Source organism: Ovis aries, chromosome 3, assembly GCF_016772045.2.
Source record: "Ovis aries strain OAR_USU_Benz2616 breed Rambouillet chromosome 3, ARS-UI_Ramb_v3.0, whole genome shotgun sequence".
NCBI classification, from domain to species: Eukaryota; Metazoa; Chordata; class Mammalia; order Artiodactyla; family Bovidae; genus Ovis; species Ovis aries.
In genome coordinates this window covers 85,477,011-85,498,974 of record NC_056056.1, presented here as the reverse complement: position 1 = coordinate 85,498,974, position 21,964 = coordinate 85,477,011, and the positions used below count along the sequence as shown (strand labels likewise).

Sequence of the window (21,964 nt, the reverse complement as noted above, 5' to 3'; positions counted from 1 at the left end):
ATTCATTCAATAGTCATTTATTGAGCAGCTAAAATTGCCTGTCATTGCGCTTGGAGCTAGGGAATCCTAAAATATTCCAAATATGGTGGATCATGTTTGGGCAGGCCTGAAATTACAGCCATCCTGAGGCCAGTCTCAGTACTTTGTTTCATCTGGCATTGACTAAATTCATGAATTGAATTTTGAAGATTTTACTTACGTTTTTATGGAGGATAGAGATGAACATTACCTCACTTTAGATTGTAAATATCTTGAAAGCAAGGGTCATATTTTACCTACTAATGTACAATCAGCACTTAGCACAGTGCCCGGTATATATTCATTGACTATTTTATAAATGAACATGTCATACAGTAAAGTTTAATCTATCTTCCTCAACAACTTCTTACCAGTCTCCATAATACCTTCCCCAGTAGCTATTTCAAAATCGTTGATGAAATAGAGATGAATTGAACTGTGAAGAAGCCTACCTCTCTTGAGCTTGATGCCATTCTCCCAGGTATGCGTGGCTTCCAGATTCAAGTAGTTTTCATCTGAAACCAAATATAGTGTTGTTTGGGTTACAAATATATATATATATATATATATATATAAGTCAAAAATTGAAAAGAAAGAAAGTGAAGCTGCTCAGTCGTGTCCAACTCTTTGCAACCCAATGGACTGTAGCCTACCAGGTTCCTCTGTCCATGGGATTTTCTAGGAAAGAGTACTGGAGTGGGTTGACCTATTTCCTTCTCCAGGAAATCTTCCTGATCTGGGAATCAAACCTGTGTCTCCCGCATTTTAGGCAGACGCTTTACCATCTGAGCCACCAGGGAAGTCCTAAAAAATTGACTCAGGGAGCTAATAGTTGAGTAAAAAGTAACAACAACAAAATGTATTCCTGGAGAGATAAAGAATGATCGAAGATAGCACATACTGAGTGTCTGATGAAAAGAAATGATAAACATTATTGGAATTCTGAGCAAGGAGAAAAGAAATAGGAGGGTGGTTGTGTATCAGTCTGACTGAAAAGCTATTCTAGGTCTCCTTACTGACAAACTGTGAGGTATTGTGAGTTGGTTTTATTACTATATCTCAGAGTTTACTATCTTTTTTTTTTTTCCTTTTTGGCCATGCTGCCCAACTTGTGGGATCTTGGCTCCTTGCCAGGGATCGAACCCAGGCTGCGTGAATGAAAGTGCAGAATCTTGAGCACTGGATCACCAGGAAATCTGGAGAGTTTGCTACTATTATCGGAGAAGGCAACGGCACCCCACTCCAATACTCTTGCCTGGAAAATGCCATAGACGGAGGAGCCTGGAAGGCTGCAGTCCATGGGGTCTCTAAGAGTCGGACACGACTGAGCGACTTCACTTTCACTTCTCACTTTCATGCATTGGAGAAGGAAATGGCAACCCACTCCAGTGCTCTTGCCTGGAGAATCCCAGGGATGGGGGAGCCTGGTGGGCTGCTGTCTACGGGGTCGCACAGAGTTGGACACAACTGAAGTGACTTAGCAGCATCAGCAGCAGCAGCAGCTATTATTATGTCTCAGAGAGTTTAGTATTATTGTATCTCAGAGAGTTTCCTGTGAGTAGCAGCCTGTCAACAGCTTAAGGTTTTGGAGCCTTGATCTTCATGGGCTTAGGGTCTGATTGGCCCACCTCAGTTTCTGTGTGGAAGGAGGAGGTGGGGCCCAGAGACCAAGATTCCTCATTCCTGACTTTCCTAGCACTCAGCTTTGGGGAATAACCTCCATCAGTGAAGAAAAACAGACCTTATTCTTGACCTCTTCTCCCTATACCTCACTCTCTGGTGGAAGGAAAACGTATTCTCTGTAAGTAACTCCTCTTTGACATAACTATCACAATTCTTACACTCTTTGTCTCATAACCAAACCCTTAGCCTCTACCCTCCAAGTAAAAATAAATATCCCCTAAAATATGACAGTGCTTCACTCTCAAAATCACTACTTTGTTTTTAACTCAATCCAACATTTGGGATGGAGAATATTTCTTTAGATTTAAATGGCTTCTTCTTTTTTTTAAGTTCACAGATATTCCTATAAAGTATTACTGTAGGACTAGGAAAATAAGACATTTTGGTAAGAAAAATCAAGATTTGTGCCTGACAGCTGACTTAGCACAAAGTGGGACGCTATGTTAAACCGTTCAAACCTAAAGGAAAATTTAGGTTGTTAGAGAGGCATCATGGTATGTTTCATTTTCTACCAAGCCAAGTTGCAAGACACCCACGGTGATACTTGGCTTTGGCCATCCAAATGCATTTGTTTATTTCTGTGACAACATGAGCTTGGCAGAACATTGAGAACCGGTGGCTGAGAAAAGAAAATTTGGTCTTTCTGCTCACAGAAGAGATTCTAAGTCATCCTTGCTAATACAGCATTGCCAGAGGGCTTATGTATGAATCAGACATAAATGTTAAGTGGGCAGATGGGGGTGGCAGAGTTTATGAGAATTTCTGATGAAGCAGCACTAACAGTGCCTAGCCATTATTGTGTAAGTGCAGTACAGTCTATAATTTGACTTGTTTGGGTCTTTTTGTTATTATATGTTATGCTTCACTGAAGCTTGTTACAAGTTCTCTTTTTCCCTTTTCTATCAGAACTCCCTTGATTCATGAATGAGAATTGAGGCTTTGTGACAAGAATGTTAAATATTCCTTCAAACTACACAGACATGACTGAGAGACAGTTTTGTTTTATTAGCACTTGATTCCCAGAGCGTGATCCCAATTCTCCCAATTCTCTAGACATAGGTGTATTTTGGCTTTCACCATAGTCTAGCTGGCCTCCTAGGTTACTCAGTAGTAAAGAATCTGCCTGCCAAGCAGGAGACCCAGTTTCAATCAGTAAGTCGGGAAGATACCCGGGAGAAGGAAATGGCAACCCGCTCCAGTATTCTTGCCTGAAGAATCCCATGGACAGAGGAGCCTGGCAGGCTACAGTCCATGGGGCCACAAAGAACTGGACCCGATTGAACAACTGATCACACATTGTCTAGTTGGATCCCCTCTGAAGTATCTAGAAACCAAAACAAAAGCAGTATCAAGCAAAGATGAGATGAGTATACAGACAGTCGAGTAAAACATGTTGTTAGGATTCCAGAATCCTTCCCCTTCCTAGGCCCAGTACTGTCTGGACAGATTTAGGAAAGAAATACCAGGCCCCTATATTTTATCTGACAGCCTAATAAGGCCTTTCATATCTCTGTCTTAGTCCTCTGCCATTAGTAGGGGAAGAAAAACCAAAACCATCTGAGATTAGTCATCAAAACCTGGAGCAATATTTCTCAAGGTCTGGTTCCAGATAAACTGCATTAAAATACCATGAGGAATCTGTGAGAAAAGGAGATTCCTGAGTTTCACCCTAGACTCACAGAATCAGAAATTCCAGATATGGGCCTGGGGATATGTATTTTTTTAAATCTTTATAGATAAGTCTGAGGCACATCAAAGCATAACAATTATCTATGACCTCTGTGTCTTTTCTAGCAGCATATACTTAAAACATTTTTCTGCTTATGGAAAGGAGATAATAAAAGTACTGCATGTTCACTCACTCAATTGTGTCTGACTCTTTTCAACCCTATGGACTGTAGTCCACCAGGCTCCTCTGTTCATGGAATTTCCCAGGCAACAATACTGGAGTAGGGTGCCATTTCCTTTTCCAAGGCATCTTCCTGATCCAAGGAACCTGCCTCTCCTACATTGGCAGGCAGATTCTTTACCGCTGAGTCACCTGGGAAGCAAAGTACAGTATCGGACATTTATTAGGACCTTAACAAATATTTATCCTTAATCCCTTTTTAAAGGAACTTTGGATTTTAGGAATAAGAGTGGGTATATATACCCAAGGTCCTTTCCCAGTTCCCTGAGGAAAAGAAAGTCAGAGACTGCCTCTATGTAAACTATGTCCTAATCTCTACATGGGAACCTGTGCAGGCTGCTACTCCAGGCTGGTAGTCTGGAGAGCCTCTCCGCAGTGGCTCCAGCAGAAACACCTTCAGAGTTGTTTGTGTGGGACAAACAGAATGGATCCTCAGTCAGTGTCCAGAGAAACCTGCAGTTATTTACCCCTTTTCTAAATAAGCTTTGTACTTCTTTCCCACTGGGTCAAAGAGTTAAAAATCAAAATTTCCCCCCAAAATCTCCTCCCCTCGCTATTCCTAATTCTCATCTCTTCATTTTTCAGCGGCTTATCTGAAAGTCGCTGGCTCAGAGGGTAAAGCGGCTGCCTACAATGCGGGAGACCCGGATTCGAACCCTGGGTGGGGAAGATCCCCTGGAGAAGGAAATGGCAAACCACTCCAGTACTCTTGCCTGGAAAATCCCATGGACTGAGAAGCCTGCTAGGCTACAGTCCACCGGGTCACAACGAGTCGGACACGACTGAGCGACTTTACTTTCACTATCTGAAAGTCAGCCACCATTAACGGATGAATCTTTGCTCGTTGAGAACCTCGTGCCCGAAAAACGGTAGAACACAGCCGATTCAGGATTTCGGTTTAGAAAGACTACAGGCCCCAAAATGCAATTTCACATTCCAAAAACTACCATTCCCAACATGCAATGCAGTCAGGGTTCCAAAAGAAAAGAACTGACTGGAAATTGCCAGCCTAGCTGGAAACTTTGCCTTCCCTCAGGCAGAGGAATGATTTAGAGAAGTCCCAGAGGATATTTTTTGCAGGAGTGGTCACTCCCTAAAATCCAATCAAGAAAGGGGAGGAGTGTGAGCCGCTTCCCGCCCCTTCTCCAGTAAATTTCTGCGGCTCCAGGTTTAGCGGCGGGAGTTCGAAGGACTTGGAGCAGCTGCACACCCTGAGCTCAGCATGGTTTCGGTGACCAGAGCCGTGTTTGGAGACCTGCCCCTGGGAGCAGGGACAGTGGAGAAGTTCCAGCTGCAGTCAGACCAGCTGAGAGTGGACATCATCTCCTGGGGCTGCACCATCACAGCCCTGGAGGTCAAAGACAGGCAGGGCAGAGCCTCAGATGTGGTGCTCGGCTTTGACGAGTTGGAAGGTGGGTTGAATTCCGTCCCGGGCTGCAGACGGGGCCCAGGCCCGCCGCGCACACTGCCCCACACCAGCAGCAGCCAGGGATTGCGGGGACCGAGGGGAAGTGCCGAGCTTGTGACCGCTTGGATCCAGCTGACTCAGTGTGTTGCGATCCAGTGTTTGGGAAAAGACAAAGTGAACAGAAACTGCCGTAGGAGTTAGCTTCCGGTTATACATTCAGGCTTTTCCTTAATTAAAAAGTCAGTTGAGGGAAAGATAAAACTTCAGCAACCCTGGAGCGATCTTTGAACTGCCTGATCCCAGAGGGCGGGAGAGGAGACGTACAGGCTGGAGTGGGTGTGGCTCCCAGCTCTTGCCATTTCTGAAGAAGGGGGGTAAAAAATCAAAGACGTGCGTCTTCTACTTCCTTTCTGCTTGATCAGATTCGCTTTGAGGTCTGGTTGTTTCAGAAATGCTCGGTAAGGTAAGCTCAGCGGGTGCAGAAGCTTATCTGCTTTGTTCTGTGGAGTTCGGTGTCCCACACCCCCTGGCTAATCAATAACCATGTACTGAAAGAACATGGAAGACCAACTTACTGTCTCCTTATAAATGAGTCTCCTTATAACTGGGATAGATTTTATTCTGCAGAAATACATTATAGCTAAGAACGTGTATTAATTCATGCATTCAATCATTGTTGATTCAATTATCTCATTCCAGGAGACAGGTCTCCACCCTCATGCAGCTTACAGTTTAGATGTGGAGATAGACCTTAGCCAAATAATGGCATAAACAAATAATTAAAACTGCAATTTCACTGGAGCAAAGGAAAATGTACATAGTGCTTGCTGTCTCTTGGCACACTGAATAGCTAGAGAGAAAAAGAGCTCAAAATAAAGTTAGCAAAGGGCAACTGCTTGAGAATTAATTCTCTGCTCAGTGGTAAGCGTGTGGATAAAATCTGTTAGAGAGGAGGTTTGAGGTTTTCCTTTAGGTGTGTGTCTTTCTGTCTGTTTGCTTCTTTAGCAACATAGCCCAGGATGGGAGGTCAACAGAAAACAGAATTGGTTTTCCCTTAGCAGACTGAAATTGGCTCTTCATTTCCTTAACAAAAATGTGTTCTAAATATTCCTGAGGAGTCTATTCCTTGCCCTCTGGTTGGTTGTCTTTAACTACCTTGGAGCCTCCACAGCTTGGCTTGGAGAAGGTGTAGGTAACATTGAGCAGAATTTCTTGGGTAATTTCAGCAAGCCTATTATAGGAGACTCAGTGGTAGGAAGGTGCAGGGGCTGGGAAAATCAGCTCCACTTTCCTTTTAACTCTCTACATCCCTTTCAGTTTCTGGGGTGGATGTTTCTATCTCCTGTCTTCAGAGTCAGAAGGCAAGAGAGTTGGCAAGTGACAAAAGAGAATGCTTTAGAATCACTTTTGCTGAGTCATCTCTCTGTTAGCATAACCATTTGCTCCGTGGAAACAGAATCACAGAGATTACTTAACTGGTGCAAAATTGCCCATGGAGTCCAAGAAGAATTGGATAGATGACCTAGAATTTCTGAGCCTATAAAGCACTGGAGATGATAAGCGGTATCTGTGTTTACCACCTCATTTCCATCTCTGCCTTATCACCATTCAGAAGGTATCTACCCTCCCCTCCCCTCCTTCCACTTGCACACACACTCATTTCTTACTAGTTTTAATTATTTTTTTATTAATAATGTTTATTTGCTTGTTTTATTGGGTCCTGGTTGTGGCACTCAGGATCTCCGATCTCTGTTGCAGCATGCAGACTCTTAGCTGTATCACGTGGGGTATATTTCCTGACCAGGGATCAAACCTGGGCCCCCTGTATTGGGATCGTGTCGTCTTAGCCACTGGACCACCAGGAAAGTTCTTAATTTTAGTTCTGATATAAGAGTCACATGGGTCTTAAAACAAAAGGCATCTTTGCACAATTCGTATGAAAACTGTGCCATGATGATGATGTGGCACCTGGGAAGCACCAGGTTCTTAGTAGGCATAGAAGTGCCAATTTTGTGAGTGCAGTAATGTTGAATACATTATCTCTGTGAGTCTCTGAGTTTTGTGGGAGTCTAGGTGAAAGAAACCCACTCCAGTACTCTTGCCTGGAAAATCCCGTGTATGGCGGACCTGGTAGGCTGCAGTCCATGGGGTCGCTAGGAGTCGGACACGACAGAGTGACTTCACTTTGATTTTCCCTTTCATGCATTGGAGAAGGAAATGGCAACCCACTCCAGTGTTCTTGCCTGGAGAATCCCAAGGATGGGGGAGCCTGGTGGGCTGCCATCTGTGGGGTCGCATAGAGTCGAACACAACTGAAGCGACTTAGCAGCAGCAGCAGCAGGAGGTGAAGTAAAGTATTATTCCCAAATGTTCTTAAAAGGGAGAAAAAAAAATAGATCCCCTTGGATTACAGTGATCTAGCTTTTATCGACGGTATTGCCCCCCACCCCATGTTATTAACATATCTTGAGAAAGTTAAATGGCATTCTTTTGTCAGCATCCATGACTGGTGCCACAAAATGCCAGGTCGAATCAAAGCATCTAAAGTATATTCTAGATACTGGGAATTCCCTGGTGGTCTAGTAGTCAGGACTCCGAGCTTCCATTCCTCTGGAAGGGGCACAGTTTCCATCCCTAGTCGGGGAACTAAGATCCTGCAGGCTGTGTGGCACATCAAAAAAAAAAAGTGAAGTATTCCAGGTGCTGGATTGAGAGACATTTTCAACCTTATGCTATAATTTAGATAATTTAATGGTTTATTTAAAAAGGAAAGCAAGCTATTTTCAAAAGACAAATAAGTGTTTAGAATATCAAGTAAGACATTCTGATATGTTAAGCCATCTTCAGGGATGAACTTCATATATGTCATTATGAGAGTTCAGTTCAGTTCAGTCACTCAGTCGTGTCCAACTCTATGCGGCCCCAGGGACTGCAGCACACCAGGTTTCCCTGTCCATCACCAACTCCCAGAGCCTACTCAAATTCATGTCCATCGCATCAGTGATGCCATCCAACCAATTCATCCTCTGTCATCCCCTCCTCTCGCCTTCAGTCTTTCCCAGCATCACAGTCTTTTCCAGTGGGTCGGTTCTTCTCATCAGGTGGCCAAAGTATTGGAGTTTCAGTTCCAGCATCAGTCCTTCCAATGAATATTCAGGACTGATCTCCTTTAGGATGTACTGGTTGGATCTCCTTGCTGTCCAAGGGACTCTAAAGAGTCTTCCCCAATGCCACAGTTTAAAAGCATTAATTCTTTGGCGATCAGCTTTCTTTATGGTCCAACTCTCACATCCATACATGACTACTGGAAAAACCATTGCTTTGACAAGACGGACTTTTGTTGGAAAAGTAATGTCTCTGCTTTTTAATATGCTGTTCAGGTTGGTCATAGCTTTTCTTCCAAGGAGCAAGCGTCTTTTAATTTCATGGCTGCAGTCACCATCTGCAGTGATTTTGGAGCCCCCCCCCCCCAAAAAAAGTCTCTCACTGTTTCCATGAAGTGATGGGACCGAATGCCATGATCTTAGTTTCCTGAATCTTGAGTTTTAAGCCAACTTTTTCATGCTCCTCTTTAATTTTCATCAAGAGGCTCTTTAGTTCTTCACTTTCTGCCATAAGGGTGGTGTCATCTGCATATCTGAGGTTATTGATATTTCTCCCGGCAATCTTGATTCCAGCCTGTGCTTCATCCAGCCTGGCATTTCTCATGATGTACTCTGCATATAAGTTAAATAAGCAGGGTGACAATATACAGCCTTGACGTATTCCTTCCCGATTTGGAACAAGTGTGTTGTTCCATGTCCAGTTCTAACTGTTGCTTCTTGACCTGCATGCAGATTTCTAAGAGGGCAGGTCAGGTGGTCTGGTATTCCCATCTCTGTAAGAATTTTCCACGGTTTGTGGTGATCCACACAGTCAAAGGGTTTGGTGTAGTCAATAAAGCAAAAGTAGATGTTTTTCTGGAACATCCTTTTTTGATGATCCAGGGGATGTTGGCAATTTGATCTCTGGTTCCTCTGCCTTTTCTCAATCCAGCTTGAACATCTGGAAGTTCACAGTTCATGTGTTGTTGAAGCCTGGCTTGGAGAATTTTGAGCATTACTTTGCTAGTGTGTGAGATGAGTGCAATTGTGCGGTAGTTTGAGCATTCTTTGGCATTACCTTTTTTGGGGATTGGAATGAAAACTGATCTTTTCCAGTCCTGTGGCCACTGCTGAGTTTTCCAGATTTGCTGGCATATTGAGTGCAGTACTTTCACAGCATCATCTTTCAGGATTTGAAATAGCTCAACTGGAATTCCATCACCTCCACTAGCTTTTTTCATAGTGATGCTTCCTAAGGCCTAGTTGACTTGAAATTCCAGGATGTTGGGCTCTAGGTGAGTGATCACACCATCATGGTTATCTGGGTCATGAAGATCTTTTTTGTATAGTTCTTCTGTGTATTCTTGCCACCTCTTCTTAATATCTTCTGCTTCTTTTAGGTCCATACTATTTCTGTCTTTATTGTGCTCATCTTTGCATGAAGTGTTCCCTTGGTATCTCTAATTTTCTTGAAGAGATCTCTAGTCTTTCTCATTCTTTTGTTTCCTGTATTTCTTTGCACTGATCACTGAGGAAGGCTTTCTTATCTCTCCTTGCTATTCTTTGGAACTCTGTATTCAAATGGGTATATCTTTCCTTTTCTCTTTTGCCTTTAGCTTCTCTTTTTTCCTTATTATGGGAAGACTTTCTGATATGTTCAGCCATCTTCAGGGTCGAGCTTCATATATGTCATTATAGGAAGCATAATTGTCTCAGTCATAATAGTGTGAATGGCAGTATATTACTATTTTGATCAATTCTAGGGTATTAAAACCCGTGTTAAGAAATTGGCAACAGAGGTTGTGTTTCAGAAGGAACTCTGGGTAGCTGTGGTACAGGGATAGGAAGAAGGCTGGATTTTCACTGTATAGCCTTCGAATGTCTGAGTAAGTATTATATAAACAAACTGGGGCAAATAATTTAAAGCAATAAGATGTGACTGAGTCAGGGTTTATCGTCACATTACTATGTCCCCAAAATGTTTTGAGCCACAGGGAAGAGCTGAGCATGGATAATTCCATGAGACATGGTCCTTTTGTAATTGCCAGGTTAGATGTGAACTTTCTGATTTCCCAGATAGATTATATAAACTACGTGGATGATGGCCATGAATGGAGATCAGAATAGTTCACATACTCCCTAGGAAATGAGATCTTTGTTCTGTAGAATTCTAAAGAGGTAAATCGTATGATCTTTTAGTTATAGGCTAGAAAAATCAGTAATTCCTCCTGTGAGGTTTTTTTCTGCCATTTTTTTATATTGAAAAAATTTTTTTCTTCTTCTTTGACTTGTTGGGTCTTCATTGTAGTGTGCAGGCTTTTCTAGTTGTGACATGCAAGCTTAGTTGCCCCTAGGCATACGGGACCTTAGTTCCCTGACCAGGGATCAAACCTATGTTCCCTGGATTGGAAGGCTGATTCTTTACCACTGGACCACCAGGAAAGTCCCTTGAAAATATTTTTCAATGTTTTTTCATCTGCGTGTCCCACTTGCTGTCATTATGACTTCTTTCAAAACCTTGGTGAGAATATTTGCTTATGAGCTACAGGTAGAAATAATCTACCCAGATAATCAGCACGATTCCTTTCCTTTCATCTTCACCCCACTTGCCACCAACACCCAGCTATTACTGCCATGAGAGGTATTATGAAAAGATTAGAAAAAAAATCAACTTAATGCTTTTAGAAAACCTGAGTTTATAAGAGGTGGTGGTGGGAAAAGGGACCAGTTTAGAGGCTACAGTTTCATATTACAGATGCCCTAGAGTGTCCTTTTAGAAGCATTAAGGATTCCTAGTTTAAAATCTCTGCTTGTCCCTTATAGCTCTGTGACCTTGGGCAAATTATTTAACCTCTCTAGAACTATTTCCTCACCTGAAACAAATAGATAATGGTTAAACGTGCTATTGGCTGTGATTGTGTCTGACTATATTGAACAAATAATAATTTTAATCATCCTTACTTCCTTTGCCCCCAAATGTCTTCCTTCACACTCCTCAAACGTCCTATTTCACTTTGTTAACACTGCACAGAATGGCATGGAGATTCATTTGGGACAACCAGCAGCGATTGTAAAACATATAAAAGATCTGGGATGTTTAAAGTGCTTGTCAGTTAAACTAGTGTTGATTTTCCTCAGAAGGCCAAAAGAAAGTCATTAAGGGTGTGAAGGGTTTGTCCGAGAATCCTGTGCAATTTTATTTGAGATTTTAGGGCACTCTTGTTAAGTTTTGGGCTGTCTGAGGTAGATGTCATAGCTGGAATCCTTGGGATGTTTGAGGAGTGGAGAAGACCATACCCCATTTATTAACATATTCTGCCCAGTCCCTTGCCAGAAAAGAGGGACAAACTTTTTCTTTACCCTTTACCCTATATCAGTTCAGTTCAGTCGTTAATCGTGTCCGACTCTGTGACCCCATGGATTGTAGCATGCCAGGGCTCCCTGTCCATCACCAACTCCTGGAGTTTACTCAAACTCATGCCCACTGAGTGGGTAATGGCATCCAACCATCTCATCTTCTGTCATCCCCTTCTCCTCCTGCCTTCAACCTTTCCCAGCATCAGGGTCTTTTCAAATAAATCAGCTCTATGTGTCAGGTGGCCAAAGTACTGGAGTTTCAGCTTCAACATCGGTCCTTCCAATGAAGACTCAGGACTGATCTCCTTTAGGATGGACTGATTGGATCTCCTTGCAGCCCAAGGGACTCTCAAGTGTCTTCTCCAACACCACAGTTCAAAAACATCAATTCTTCACGCTCAGCTTTCTTTATAGTCCAGCTCTTACATCCATACATGACCACTGGAAAACCATAGCCTTGACTAGACGGACCTTTGTTGGCGAAGTAATATCTCTGCTTTTGAATATGCTATCTAGGTTGGTCATAACTTTCCTTCCAAGGAGTAAGCATCTTTTAATTTCATGGCTGCAGTCACCATCTGCAGTGATTTGACACTGTTTTCACTGTCCCCATGTATTTGCCATGAAGTGATGGGACTGAATGCCACAATCTTATTTTTCTGAATGTTGAGCTTTAAGCCAACTTTTTCATTCTCCTCTTTCACTTTCATCAAGAGGCTTTTTAGTTCCTCTTCACTTTCTGTCATAAGTGTGGTGTCATCTGCATATCTGAGGTTATTGATATTTCTCCCGGCAATCTTGATTCCAGCTTGTGGTTCTTCCAGCCCAGTGTTTCTCATGATGTACTCTGCATAGAAGTTAAATAAGCAGGGTGACAATATACAGACTTGACGTACTCCTTTTCCTATTTGGAACCAGTCTGTTGTTCCCTGTCCAGTTCTAACTGTTGCTTCCTGACCTGCATATAGTTTTCTCAGGACACGGGTCAGGTGGTCTGGTATTCCCATCTCTTGAAGAATTTTCCACGGTTTATTGTGATCCACACAGTCAAAGGCTTTGGCATAGTCAATAAAGCAGAAATAGATGTTTTTCTGGGACTCTCTTGCTTTTTCCATGATCTAGTGGATGTTGGCAATTTGATCTCTGGTATTCTGCCTTTTCTAAAACCAACTTGAACATCTGGAAGTTCACAGTTCATGTATTGCTGAAGCCTGGCTTGGAGAATTTTGAGCATGACTTTACTAGCGTGTGAGATGAGTACAATTGTGCGGTAGTTTGAATATTCTTTGGCATTGCCTTTCTTTGGGATTGGAATGAAAACTGACCTTTTCCAGTCCTGTGGCCATTGCTGAGGTTTCCAAATTTGCTGGCATATTGAGTGCAGTACTTTCACAGCATCATCTTTCAGGATTTGAAATAGCTCAACCAGAATTCCATCATCTCCACTAGCTTTGTTCGTAGTGATGCTTTCTAAGGCCCACTTGACTTCACATTTCAGGATATCTTGCTCTAGGTGAGTGATCACACCATCATGCTCTTTACCTGGGGCCAAACTACATCAGTTACTGACTAGATTAAACCAGCATTCTTGGCTTGACCTAGAAACTACCCTCTTTACCCTACTACTATTTTTTGGAAAATAGTATTTTCTGCATTTCAAAAACAAGGTTCTTAGCCCTATTCAGACTTTGGGGGACTGTCACTTTTTATAATTTTGATTTTATTTAAAAGCTTAGTAATAGGGACTTACGTGGTGGTCCAGTGGTTAAGAATCCACCTTCCAATGCATGAGACTCAAGTTCTATACCTGGTCAGGGAGGTAAGAGCCCACATGCCGAGGGGCAACTAAGCCCGAGCACCTCGAGGAGAGGCTGTTGTGCCGCAACTAGAGAAAGCCTGTGTGCTGCAACAGACAGCTGCCATGCCACAACAAAGACCCAATGCAGCCAAAAAAAAAAAAAAAAACACTTAGTAACATAAGAAAATAATATAAAATCCATTTGTTCTAAAGAGTTACTCAGAGACAGTTAGGAGCAGTCATTTCTGCTATCCTCACCGTTTAATCCTTAAAAAACTTCATCTAAACCAAGGGTTGAAAAGTGCTTCTTACTGATGGGCTTATTAATTGTTGCCAGAAAGTGGTCCCTCCTGAGAGAATTCTTGCAAGTCCATGATGCAGTTTGCTGTTGAATTTATCCTTCTTTCCGATGCCAAGTATGTAGCTGGCAACGAGTAGGGGCTTGGTGTACACCAGTTGAATGAATCAAGGTAGGAGTCAAAAGGAGATGTAGTTAAATGATTTTTGAACAGAAGTCCTGCTTTTCACATTTTCGAGCTCCTGGAAAGCAAATGAAATTTGTTCCACATTATATATAATCAGGGAAAGGGAAATTAAAATGACATTGAGACCTATTAGAATGGCCAAAGTCCACAACACTGACAACACCAAATGCTGGCAAGCACATGGAGCAAAAGGAACTCTCATTCATTGCTGGGGATACAAAATGGTATAGCTACTTTGGGAGATAGTTGTCATTTCTTGCAAGATTAAACATACTCTTATCATATGATTCAGCAGTCACATTCCTTGGTATTTTACTCAAGGGAGTTAAAAATATATGTCCATATAAAAACCTGCATATGAATATTTATAGTAGCTTTATCCATAATTGCCAAAACTTGGAAGCAACCAAGATGCCCTTCAGTAGGTGAATGGATAAGTAAACTGTGGTACATCCAGACAACAGAGTATTATGCTGTGCTCGAAAGAAATCAGTCCACAAAAATATATGGAGCAACCTTAAATGCATGTTACTAAGTGAAAGATGCCCATTTGAAAAGCATATGCACACGTATGCTCAAATATTAAAGGGAATATGCAGACCTACATAGGAGGGAATTCCCTGGCATTCCAGTGGTTAGGGCTGTGAGTTTCCGCTGCAGGAGGCGCTCAGTTGATCCGAGATCAGGGAACTGGTGGGGCTTCCCTTGTAGTTCAGTTGGTAAAGAATCTGCCTGCAATGCAAGAGACCCGAGTTCAATTCCTCGGTTGGGAAAAATCCCCTGGAGAAGAAAATGGCAACCCACTCCAGTATTCTTGCCTGGAGAATCCCATGGATAGAGGAGCTTGGCAGGCTACAGTTCACAAGAGTCGGACACAGCTTAGTGACTAAACCACCACCACCAACACCACCACCACCACCACCACCACCACCAGGGAACTGGGATCCTGCAAGCCATGTTACATGGCCAAAACAACAAGCAAAATAAATAAACAATATAGATATACATAAGAATATAAATGGTGCACTTCCCTGGTGGTCCAGTGGTTAAGAATCTGCCTGCCAGTGAAGGGGACATAGGTTCAGTTCCTCACCTGGGAAGGTTCCACATGCTGTGGGACAACTAACTCAGAGCACCATAACTGCTGAAGCCTGTGTGCCCTAGAGCCCAGCACCCATGCTCCTCAACAGGAGGAGCTGGTGCACTGCAACTAGAGAGTAGCTCATGTGCAGCAACAAAGATCCAGCGCAGCCAAAAAAAACCTGAATATTAACAGTCAGTGGTTCTCTAGTGATAAGTTCAGGATGCTTCAAGTTTCTTCTTTGTGCTTTAGTCTTTTAAAATGTTTGTTAAAAATATGAATTGCTTTTGGAAAAGAGAAGGGTCGTGTGTAAAGAACACCAATTTTCCCTGCTTCCATGCACACGTGGTATGCCCATGTTGTTAATACTTACAGCTGCCCTTAAAAGGAATGGTGAGCAGCAGTGTGAACCTCATCTTTGGTTTGAAAGTTTTAAAATTGTTGTCATCCCATATCCTTGCAGGGTACCTCCAAAAGCAGCCCTACTTTGGAGCTGTGGTTGGCAGGGTGGCCAACCGAATTGCCAAAGGAACGTTCACGTTGGATGGGAAGGAGTATAAACTGGCCGTTAACAACGGGCCCAACAGCCTGCATGGAGGAGTCAAAGGGTTTGACAAGGTGAGTTGAAGTCATTGCACAGTGTCCTCACCTGGCACACCTCACTAAGTACCTTCCAGCATGCCTTGCCTTTCCCAGGCACAGCCCTAGGCCCTAGAGTCAATGCGTGGTAAGGTGATCCAGGAAAGAGGCTGCTCCATGGTTTGGGCCTGAGGGGAAGGAGATTGCTGGCTGTGTTCCACAGCCCACCTTTCTCTAGCTCATCTGACTATAGTAGGCAGGGGAGCCCCTGAGTGAAAAGATGACCGCCTTTGACTTAGAAAAGACAGGGACTGAACGCCCGTCTCACAGTTTTGGGATCAGAGAGTTGATTTTAGGCAGAACAGAAAAGTGGATTAAAGACAACATGCACCACTTCCTGCACAAAGCATTTGCATATATTATCTCCCACCGTTATTAGAACCCCGTATTATCACCAGATGAGAAATGTGAGGCCCTGAAAGGCCACACAGCTCCTAAGTTGGGCTGCCTGACCCAAAGCCCTCATTTCTATACTACAGTTGTCTGCCACAGCCACCTGCATACCCCCAACCCAACACCCCGCTAGTATTGGTCTATAAGCTCTTCCCCCCCGACCCCGACTGGCATGTACTGTGTTGCCCCATCCAGGCTACCCTTCCAGTGAAGGGTCTCACACCTCAAAATGACGTCAGATTCTCCCCAGTTCCCCCTTTCCACATTAACTCCCATCCCGTAAGCGAATCCCTGGAAAACCAGGTTAGGAAAACAAATTGATCAGACAGCTTCTCCCTGAGGTGGGAATGCCTGGCTTCCTGTTCTTTCCTAGCTGTGTGGGAGTCTGCAGGTTAATCGCAGCGATTCTCTTACTACTAGTCTAATCTCAGAGAGGTAATTTTGGTAGTTAACTTTCCTTTAAATTATACCACCCAGGTGACTTCCTAGAGAAAAGCCAGAGGAGACAGGAACATTTATGGCATGTTAAGAATCACAATTTCTTCTTTTCTACCTCTCAATCGCCACCTATCCTGCCAAAGGAAGTTGGTTACTCTCTGTTTCCCCTGTTCCATCAGCTGTCTGCGGCTTAGAGCCAGACAGCCCCATTACTTCCCCTTTCCTCCATGATGAAACTCCTCATGCCAGAGACGGCTGAAGGCAGAGGATGGCTTCTGTCCTGGCAATACTGGGGCAGAGGGTCTCTGGAATATGCCAGGTCCATGGGCAAACCCCAACCAGAGGAAGTTAGGTTCAGCTCTATTTGGCCAGGGGTCTTCAGAAGAGCCTCAGCCCCTTGTCTTAGCTTCTTCCTGCTGCCTCTGTTCCACATGGAGTTTTCTGTGGTGTTACTTACAGGGCACACCCTGTAGGAACAAACACATAAAGATAGTGAGTGTTTATATCCTTCTCTGCCATGTGTTTACTGAGCCTCTTCTGTGAACCAGGCGGCATAATAGGATGGGGATTCCTGATCCTCCAGTACAGTGAGTATCATGTAGTAAGTTACATGAATAACAGTTACGTGAATAATGAGCCCCAAAATATAGATGCCAGAGGTGTGCTACAGGAGCTGTATTAATGGCAGCTAGGGAGGTTGGAGTTGAACTGTTCTTCAAGAAAATATAGCATGTCATTTAAAAAGTGGATATTTGAGAGAGTGGCTGTGGAACAGCCCGCAGAGGGTGGGGAAAGACTCCGGAATATAATCATGAAGCCATTGAAAGTTTTGGGACACGAGGTTTTCATGGAGCAATATGAGCAGCATCACATGAACTTTGCTTTCAGTTGTGTTTGATCTCAACAATTACTGCATAATTGTCGGTTTGCAGGTAATTGTTTTCTTATTTATACCAACGCATTTTTTTTAAGATGAAATTTGAATAACCTGACAGGATTAGAAATGGTGTAAGTAGGCCTAGAGAAACAAATTTGGAAGTTTCAGGAAAATTTGGAAACTACTGAATCAGGGAAATTCTCCTGTGAACAGGAATTGTACTTTCCACTTTATCTGATGATACTGACTTACACGAAAATCTTTCCATTGTGTCCTTTCTCTAAAGGAGAAAAACTAGGTAGCAAGTTAAGACCATTTTATTTCACATATTTTATTTATAAAATTTCCCATTTGGGGGATTCCCTTTTCTTTCAGTTCAGTTCAGTTCAGTTCAGTCCCTCAGTCGTATCTGACTCTTTGCAACCCCATAGACTGCAGCACGCCAGGCTTTCCTGTCATCACCAACTCCCAGAGCTTGCTCAAACTCATGTCCATCGAGTTGGTGATGCCATCCAACCATCTCATCCTCTATTGTCCCCTTCTCCTGCCTTCAATCTTTCCCAGCATCAAGGTCTTTTCCAATGTGTCAGTTCTTCGCATCAGGTGCCCGAAGTATTGGAGTTTCAGTTTCAGCATCAGTCCTTGCAATGAATATTCAGGACTGAGTTCCTTTAGGATTGACTTCAATTGACCTTCTTCTTTAATCACACATATACCAGGTTTTATATTTTAAGTGTCTCAAAAGTTCACCATTTCCAGAAGATAACTAGGGTGTAAAATTAATTTTTTCCTGAGGTCACTGAATTTGTTTCAGATACCAGCTGCTTTCACTGTAGGTGAAGGCAGAGACCTCTCTTCCTACCGGGCTCCACTTCCTGGCAGATGTAGTGTCAGTGAGAGACGCAGGCCGTGTCAGGAGTGGGTAGTCAGAGCCTGGGCTCATGGGCCACTGTTATGGCCCACACAAGTTACTGTCTTCCAAGTCTATTTCGAATGACAGTGTCTGGTCTCAACTCCACTGCTGAAAATGAAGATTGGATTAAACATTCACTGAAAGTAAGGCTGTGGAATAGTGTAGACTGTCAGGCTAAGTTTGAAACCTAGCTCTGTCTCTCATTGCATGTGTGACTTTAAACAAGATTTTTTTTTCCCTTTAAATAACTGCATGAAGTGTGAAAGGGTTCTACTCCATCCTCTAGAATGTGGGAGGTAGAGTTAACACCTCCCACATTAAGGGCAAGTTAACACCACTGAACTCAGTTTGTTTATCTGTAAAATGCAGGTAATAATATTAGTTGTACCCATATGAAACTGCCAGTGCACAACTGCTTTGACCTACAAAAATGGTAATTTTAGTGGGTTCAGCCAAATCCTTATCAAATGGTTTATGTAAAGCACCAGGTCAGTGGCTAATGAGCACCCAACAAATGAAGGTCTCATGTCAGCAAAGGTCCCCTTTACTAGTGATCCCAGGCTCCCCAAAGGGACTGGAGGTCTCTGGCTACCTCGTCCTCTGGCTCTAGGATTAGACCACTTGATTCAAATCCAGCGTTTTACTAGCTGTGTGGCCTGGAACAAGCAGTTTATCCTTTCTGAGCCTCTGCTCTCTCATCTTTAAATGAGGATAATGGTACCCACTTTAAGTCAGTCCTGAGACAGAAAAGATAGTGTGTGTGACACTTCTAGCAAGTCCCTGGGCTCATAATGGGCATTTGATAAGGCATAGAAGATTATGTACAAATTTCAGGTGTATAACATCGTGATTTCATGATTTTTAAAGATTATATTCAATTTAAAGTTATTATAGGGTCTTCCCTGATGGTTCAGTAGTAAAGGGGACCCAGGTTCAATCCCTGGTGCTGAAATATCCCACATGCTGCAGAGCTGCTAAGCCCGTGTGCCACAACTACTGAGCTTGTGCCCTGGAGCCTGGGAACCACAGCTACTGAAGCTCGCATGCCTAGAGCCCATGCTCTGCCACAAGAGAAGCCACCGCAATGAGAAGCCTGCACATCGCAACTAGAGAATAGCCCCTGCTTGCTGCAAATATAGAAAAGCCCATGAAACAACAAAGACCCAGTGCAGCAAAAAAAAAAATTAACCTCTTCTCTAAATAAATAAAGTTACTACAAGTGAAAGTGAAAGTCTCTCAGTCATGTCCAACTCTTTGTGACCCCATGGACTATACAGTCCATGGAATTCTCCAGGCCAGAATACTGGAATGGGTAGCCTTTCCCTTCTTCAGGGGATCTTCCCAAGCCAGGGATCAAACCCAAGTCTCCCACGTTGCAGGTGGATTCTTTACCAGCTGAGCCACAAGGGAAGCTATCGGCTATATTCCCCATGCTGTTCAATATATCCTTGTAGGTTATTTATTTTATACATAGACGTTTGTACGTTTAATCCTCTATCCTTATGGTAACCCCGTTGGTAACACTAGTTTGTTCTATTTGTGAGTCAGCTTCTGTTTTGTTATCCTCACTAGTTTTATTTTTTAGGTTCCAAGCTGTCCTTAAATATTGCAATGTGGCATTTAGCTCGGCACTGGAGTGACTTAAATAGCTTTGAAAACACTTTCTTCCAGGTCCTCTGGACCCCTCGGGTGCTGTCAAATGGTGTCGAGTTCTCACGGGTCAGTCCAGACGGTGAGGAAGGCTACCCTGGAGAATTAAAAGTCTGGGTGACGTACACGCTGGATGGTGGCGAGCTTGTGGTCAACTACCGAGCACAGGCCAGTCAGACCACCCCGGTCAATCTGACCAATCATTCTTACTTCAACCTGGCAGGCCAGGTAAGTGAACTTGCCTCTGCTCACCTGCTGTAGTGTGGAGTGTCACTTGCCTCTTCTCTCTTGCAGTGAGCTTTGTGGAATGACCTGGGGGTGGTGGGGCTGTGACTAAAGAGACGAACCCATTAGGGAATTACTCTGGAGATGGGGTCACCCTTTGAGTGAGGAAGAGCACCCAGCAAAGCATCTGACTCACAGTAGCTGCTCAACAAATGGAAATTATAGGGAAGGGAATACATTGTGTAGCTTGTGCTGCCCACATGCTCAGACAGGTAAAACTAGCTATTTCAATAACTCCCTCTCATCTGGGACTTCCCAGGGGGTCCGGTGGCTAAAACTCTGAGCTCCCAAAGCAGGGGTCCCAGGTTCGATCCCTGGTCAGGGAACTAGATCCCACATGCCAAAACTAAGAGTTCACGTGCTGTGACTAAGAGTTTGCATGCCAAATAAATAAATTAAAATATTAAAAGAAAAAAAAAAGAACTTCCTCTCCTCTAACTGTGACAAGGGCTTACATTTGCTTCCCCTATTCCACTCCCTCCCCCTCCCCTAAAAATTACTTCTAAGTAAGGCATTTTCCACATTGGATCCTTGGAAACGTACTTAGCCCAGCTCCTTTTAGGAAATACTGCCAGTATTGGGGTGCTCCCACTGTACAAGCCCACCTAAAGAGTGGTGTGAAGACACTGAAAGCCCCTCTTAGGTAATTCCTTCTAAACTACCTCATTCCCCCCTAATGGCAATATTTTAGCTTATTGAGGAAGCTATTACATGACACAGAATAAAAGGCTTAGCTAAACTCTAGATTCTGTCTATGACTTTCTCTTCACCTGAGAAGCTCATCATTGTTCACTATACTTGAATCACTTTGGCAGGATTTCCTACCACAAGATGATGTTCACAGGCAGTTAGTAATACCTTGCATTTTTATACTTTTTAGGAGTTTGCTGATGATCTGCTGATTTTTTTCTGGAATCTTTTCAAATAGCATGAGCTAATTTGTCCTTACAGAATTTCCAAAGCTCTTCCTTTGAAGATAAGAAAGATGGTTCTTCACTTGCTCATTCCTTATGTTCAAGAACCATTCTTCTTGAGATCATAAAGACAAACCAAAAAAAAAAAAAAGACAAATATGCACAGGCCATAAGAGACTGCAGTCATAAGCATAAAACCCCACTTTAAAAAATAAGTTCAGAAAGAAACTTCACAGAAATAACACGGAATATTAATGGTATTATGTGGGTAGCAGATAATGGTGATGTTTCACTATTTTCCACATTTTTGTAACCAAGGGGTTGGTCTAAAGGAATAGATTCAGAAATAGAGAAATTAGATGTGAAGTATTACATCTGCTTCTGTGTTCCAATGAAGGACCCAACATGGGGAAGTAAGGCTCACTAAGGCTCTTTCTGTTTACCCGAGAGGAGGACCCTCCTGACCAGAACTTTCCACCCTTCCAATCCTACAAGGACTTGGAGGGACAGGTATTTCTAAATTTTTTTCCCCAGAGGCTGGATAGTTTCCCAGATCACAGACCCCACAGAGAAAAGTGGTCAGGGAAAACTCCCTTGTGTGTGCTGTATTAGTAAGTACAGCTCAGATCCACAGCCATTAGCTTCAGGGGTGGAGGTGGGTGAGGGCCACTAGCCTTTGGAGCAGACACGTAAGAGCTGATGGGCAGTTAATCAGCCTGGGGTCAAGGGGTCTGTCTGTATTTTCAGAACATCTCTTGTCCCACCGGAAAAGCATTATTGTGTGTTTTAAACCCTCCCCAGGAAAAATAGCTCAAAACTTAATATTTAAAGTAGTCAACTCATCATATATATTTTCTTTTTGTCTTTTAAATTTAATAAGCAAACTTTTGTCCTACTTGGGGGGTCAAGCTTTGACTCATCACTTCTAAGTTTCAGTGTTGAAGGCCTAGAGACAGGAAAGCATGGTGTTTTTCAAAGAATGGAAAAGGTATGTAGATTGTAGATTAGTTGAGGTTTTTTTTTTTCCTTTCTT

At 43.1% G+C, this 21,964-nt stretch overlaps 1 protein-coding gene across 2 annotated transcripts in view; it reads left to right on the top strand.

Annotated features, from left to right (window-relative positions):
* Nucleotides 1–4,788: 4,788 nt before the first annotated feature.
* GALM (galactose mutarotase) overlaps nucleotides 4,789–21,964 on the top strand; it is a 53,776-nt gene continuing 36,600 nt past the window's right edge. The window contains exons 1-3 of one of the 2 annotated variants that reach the window (XM_004006011.6): nucleotides 4,789–5,022; nucleotides 15,286–15,440; nucleotides 19,754–19,960. In XM_004006011.6, coding sequence (XP_004006060.1) covers nucleotides 4,833–5,022; nucleotides 15,286–15,440; nucleotides 19,754–19,960 — 552 coding nt within the window. In that variant the 5' untranslated portion in view covers nucleotides 4,789–4,832. Of the gene's footprint in view, nucleotides 5,023–5,356; nucleotides 5,477–15,285; nucleotides 15,441–19,753; nucleotides 19,961–21,964 lie in introns of those variants that run through there. The other variant, XM_042246262.2, reaches the window with a different exon arrangement.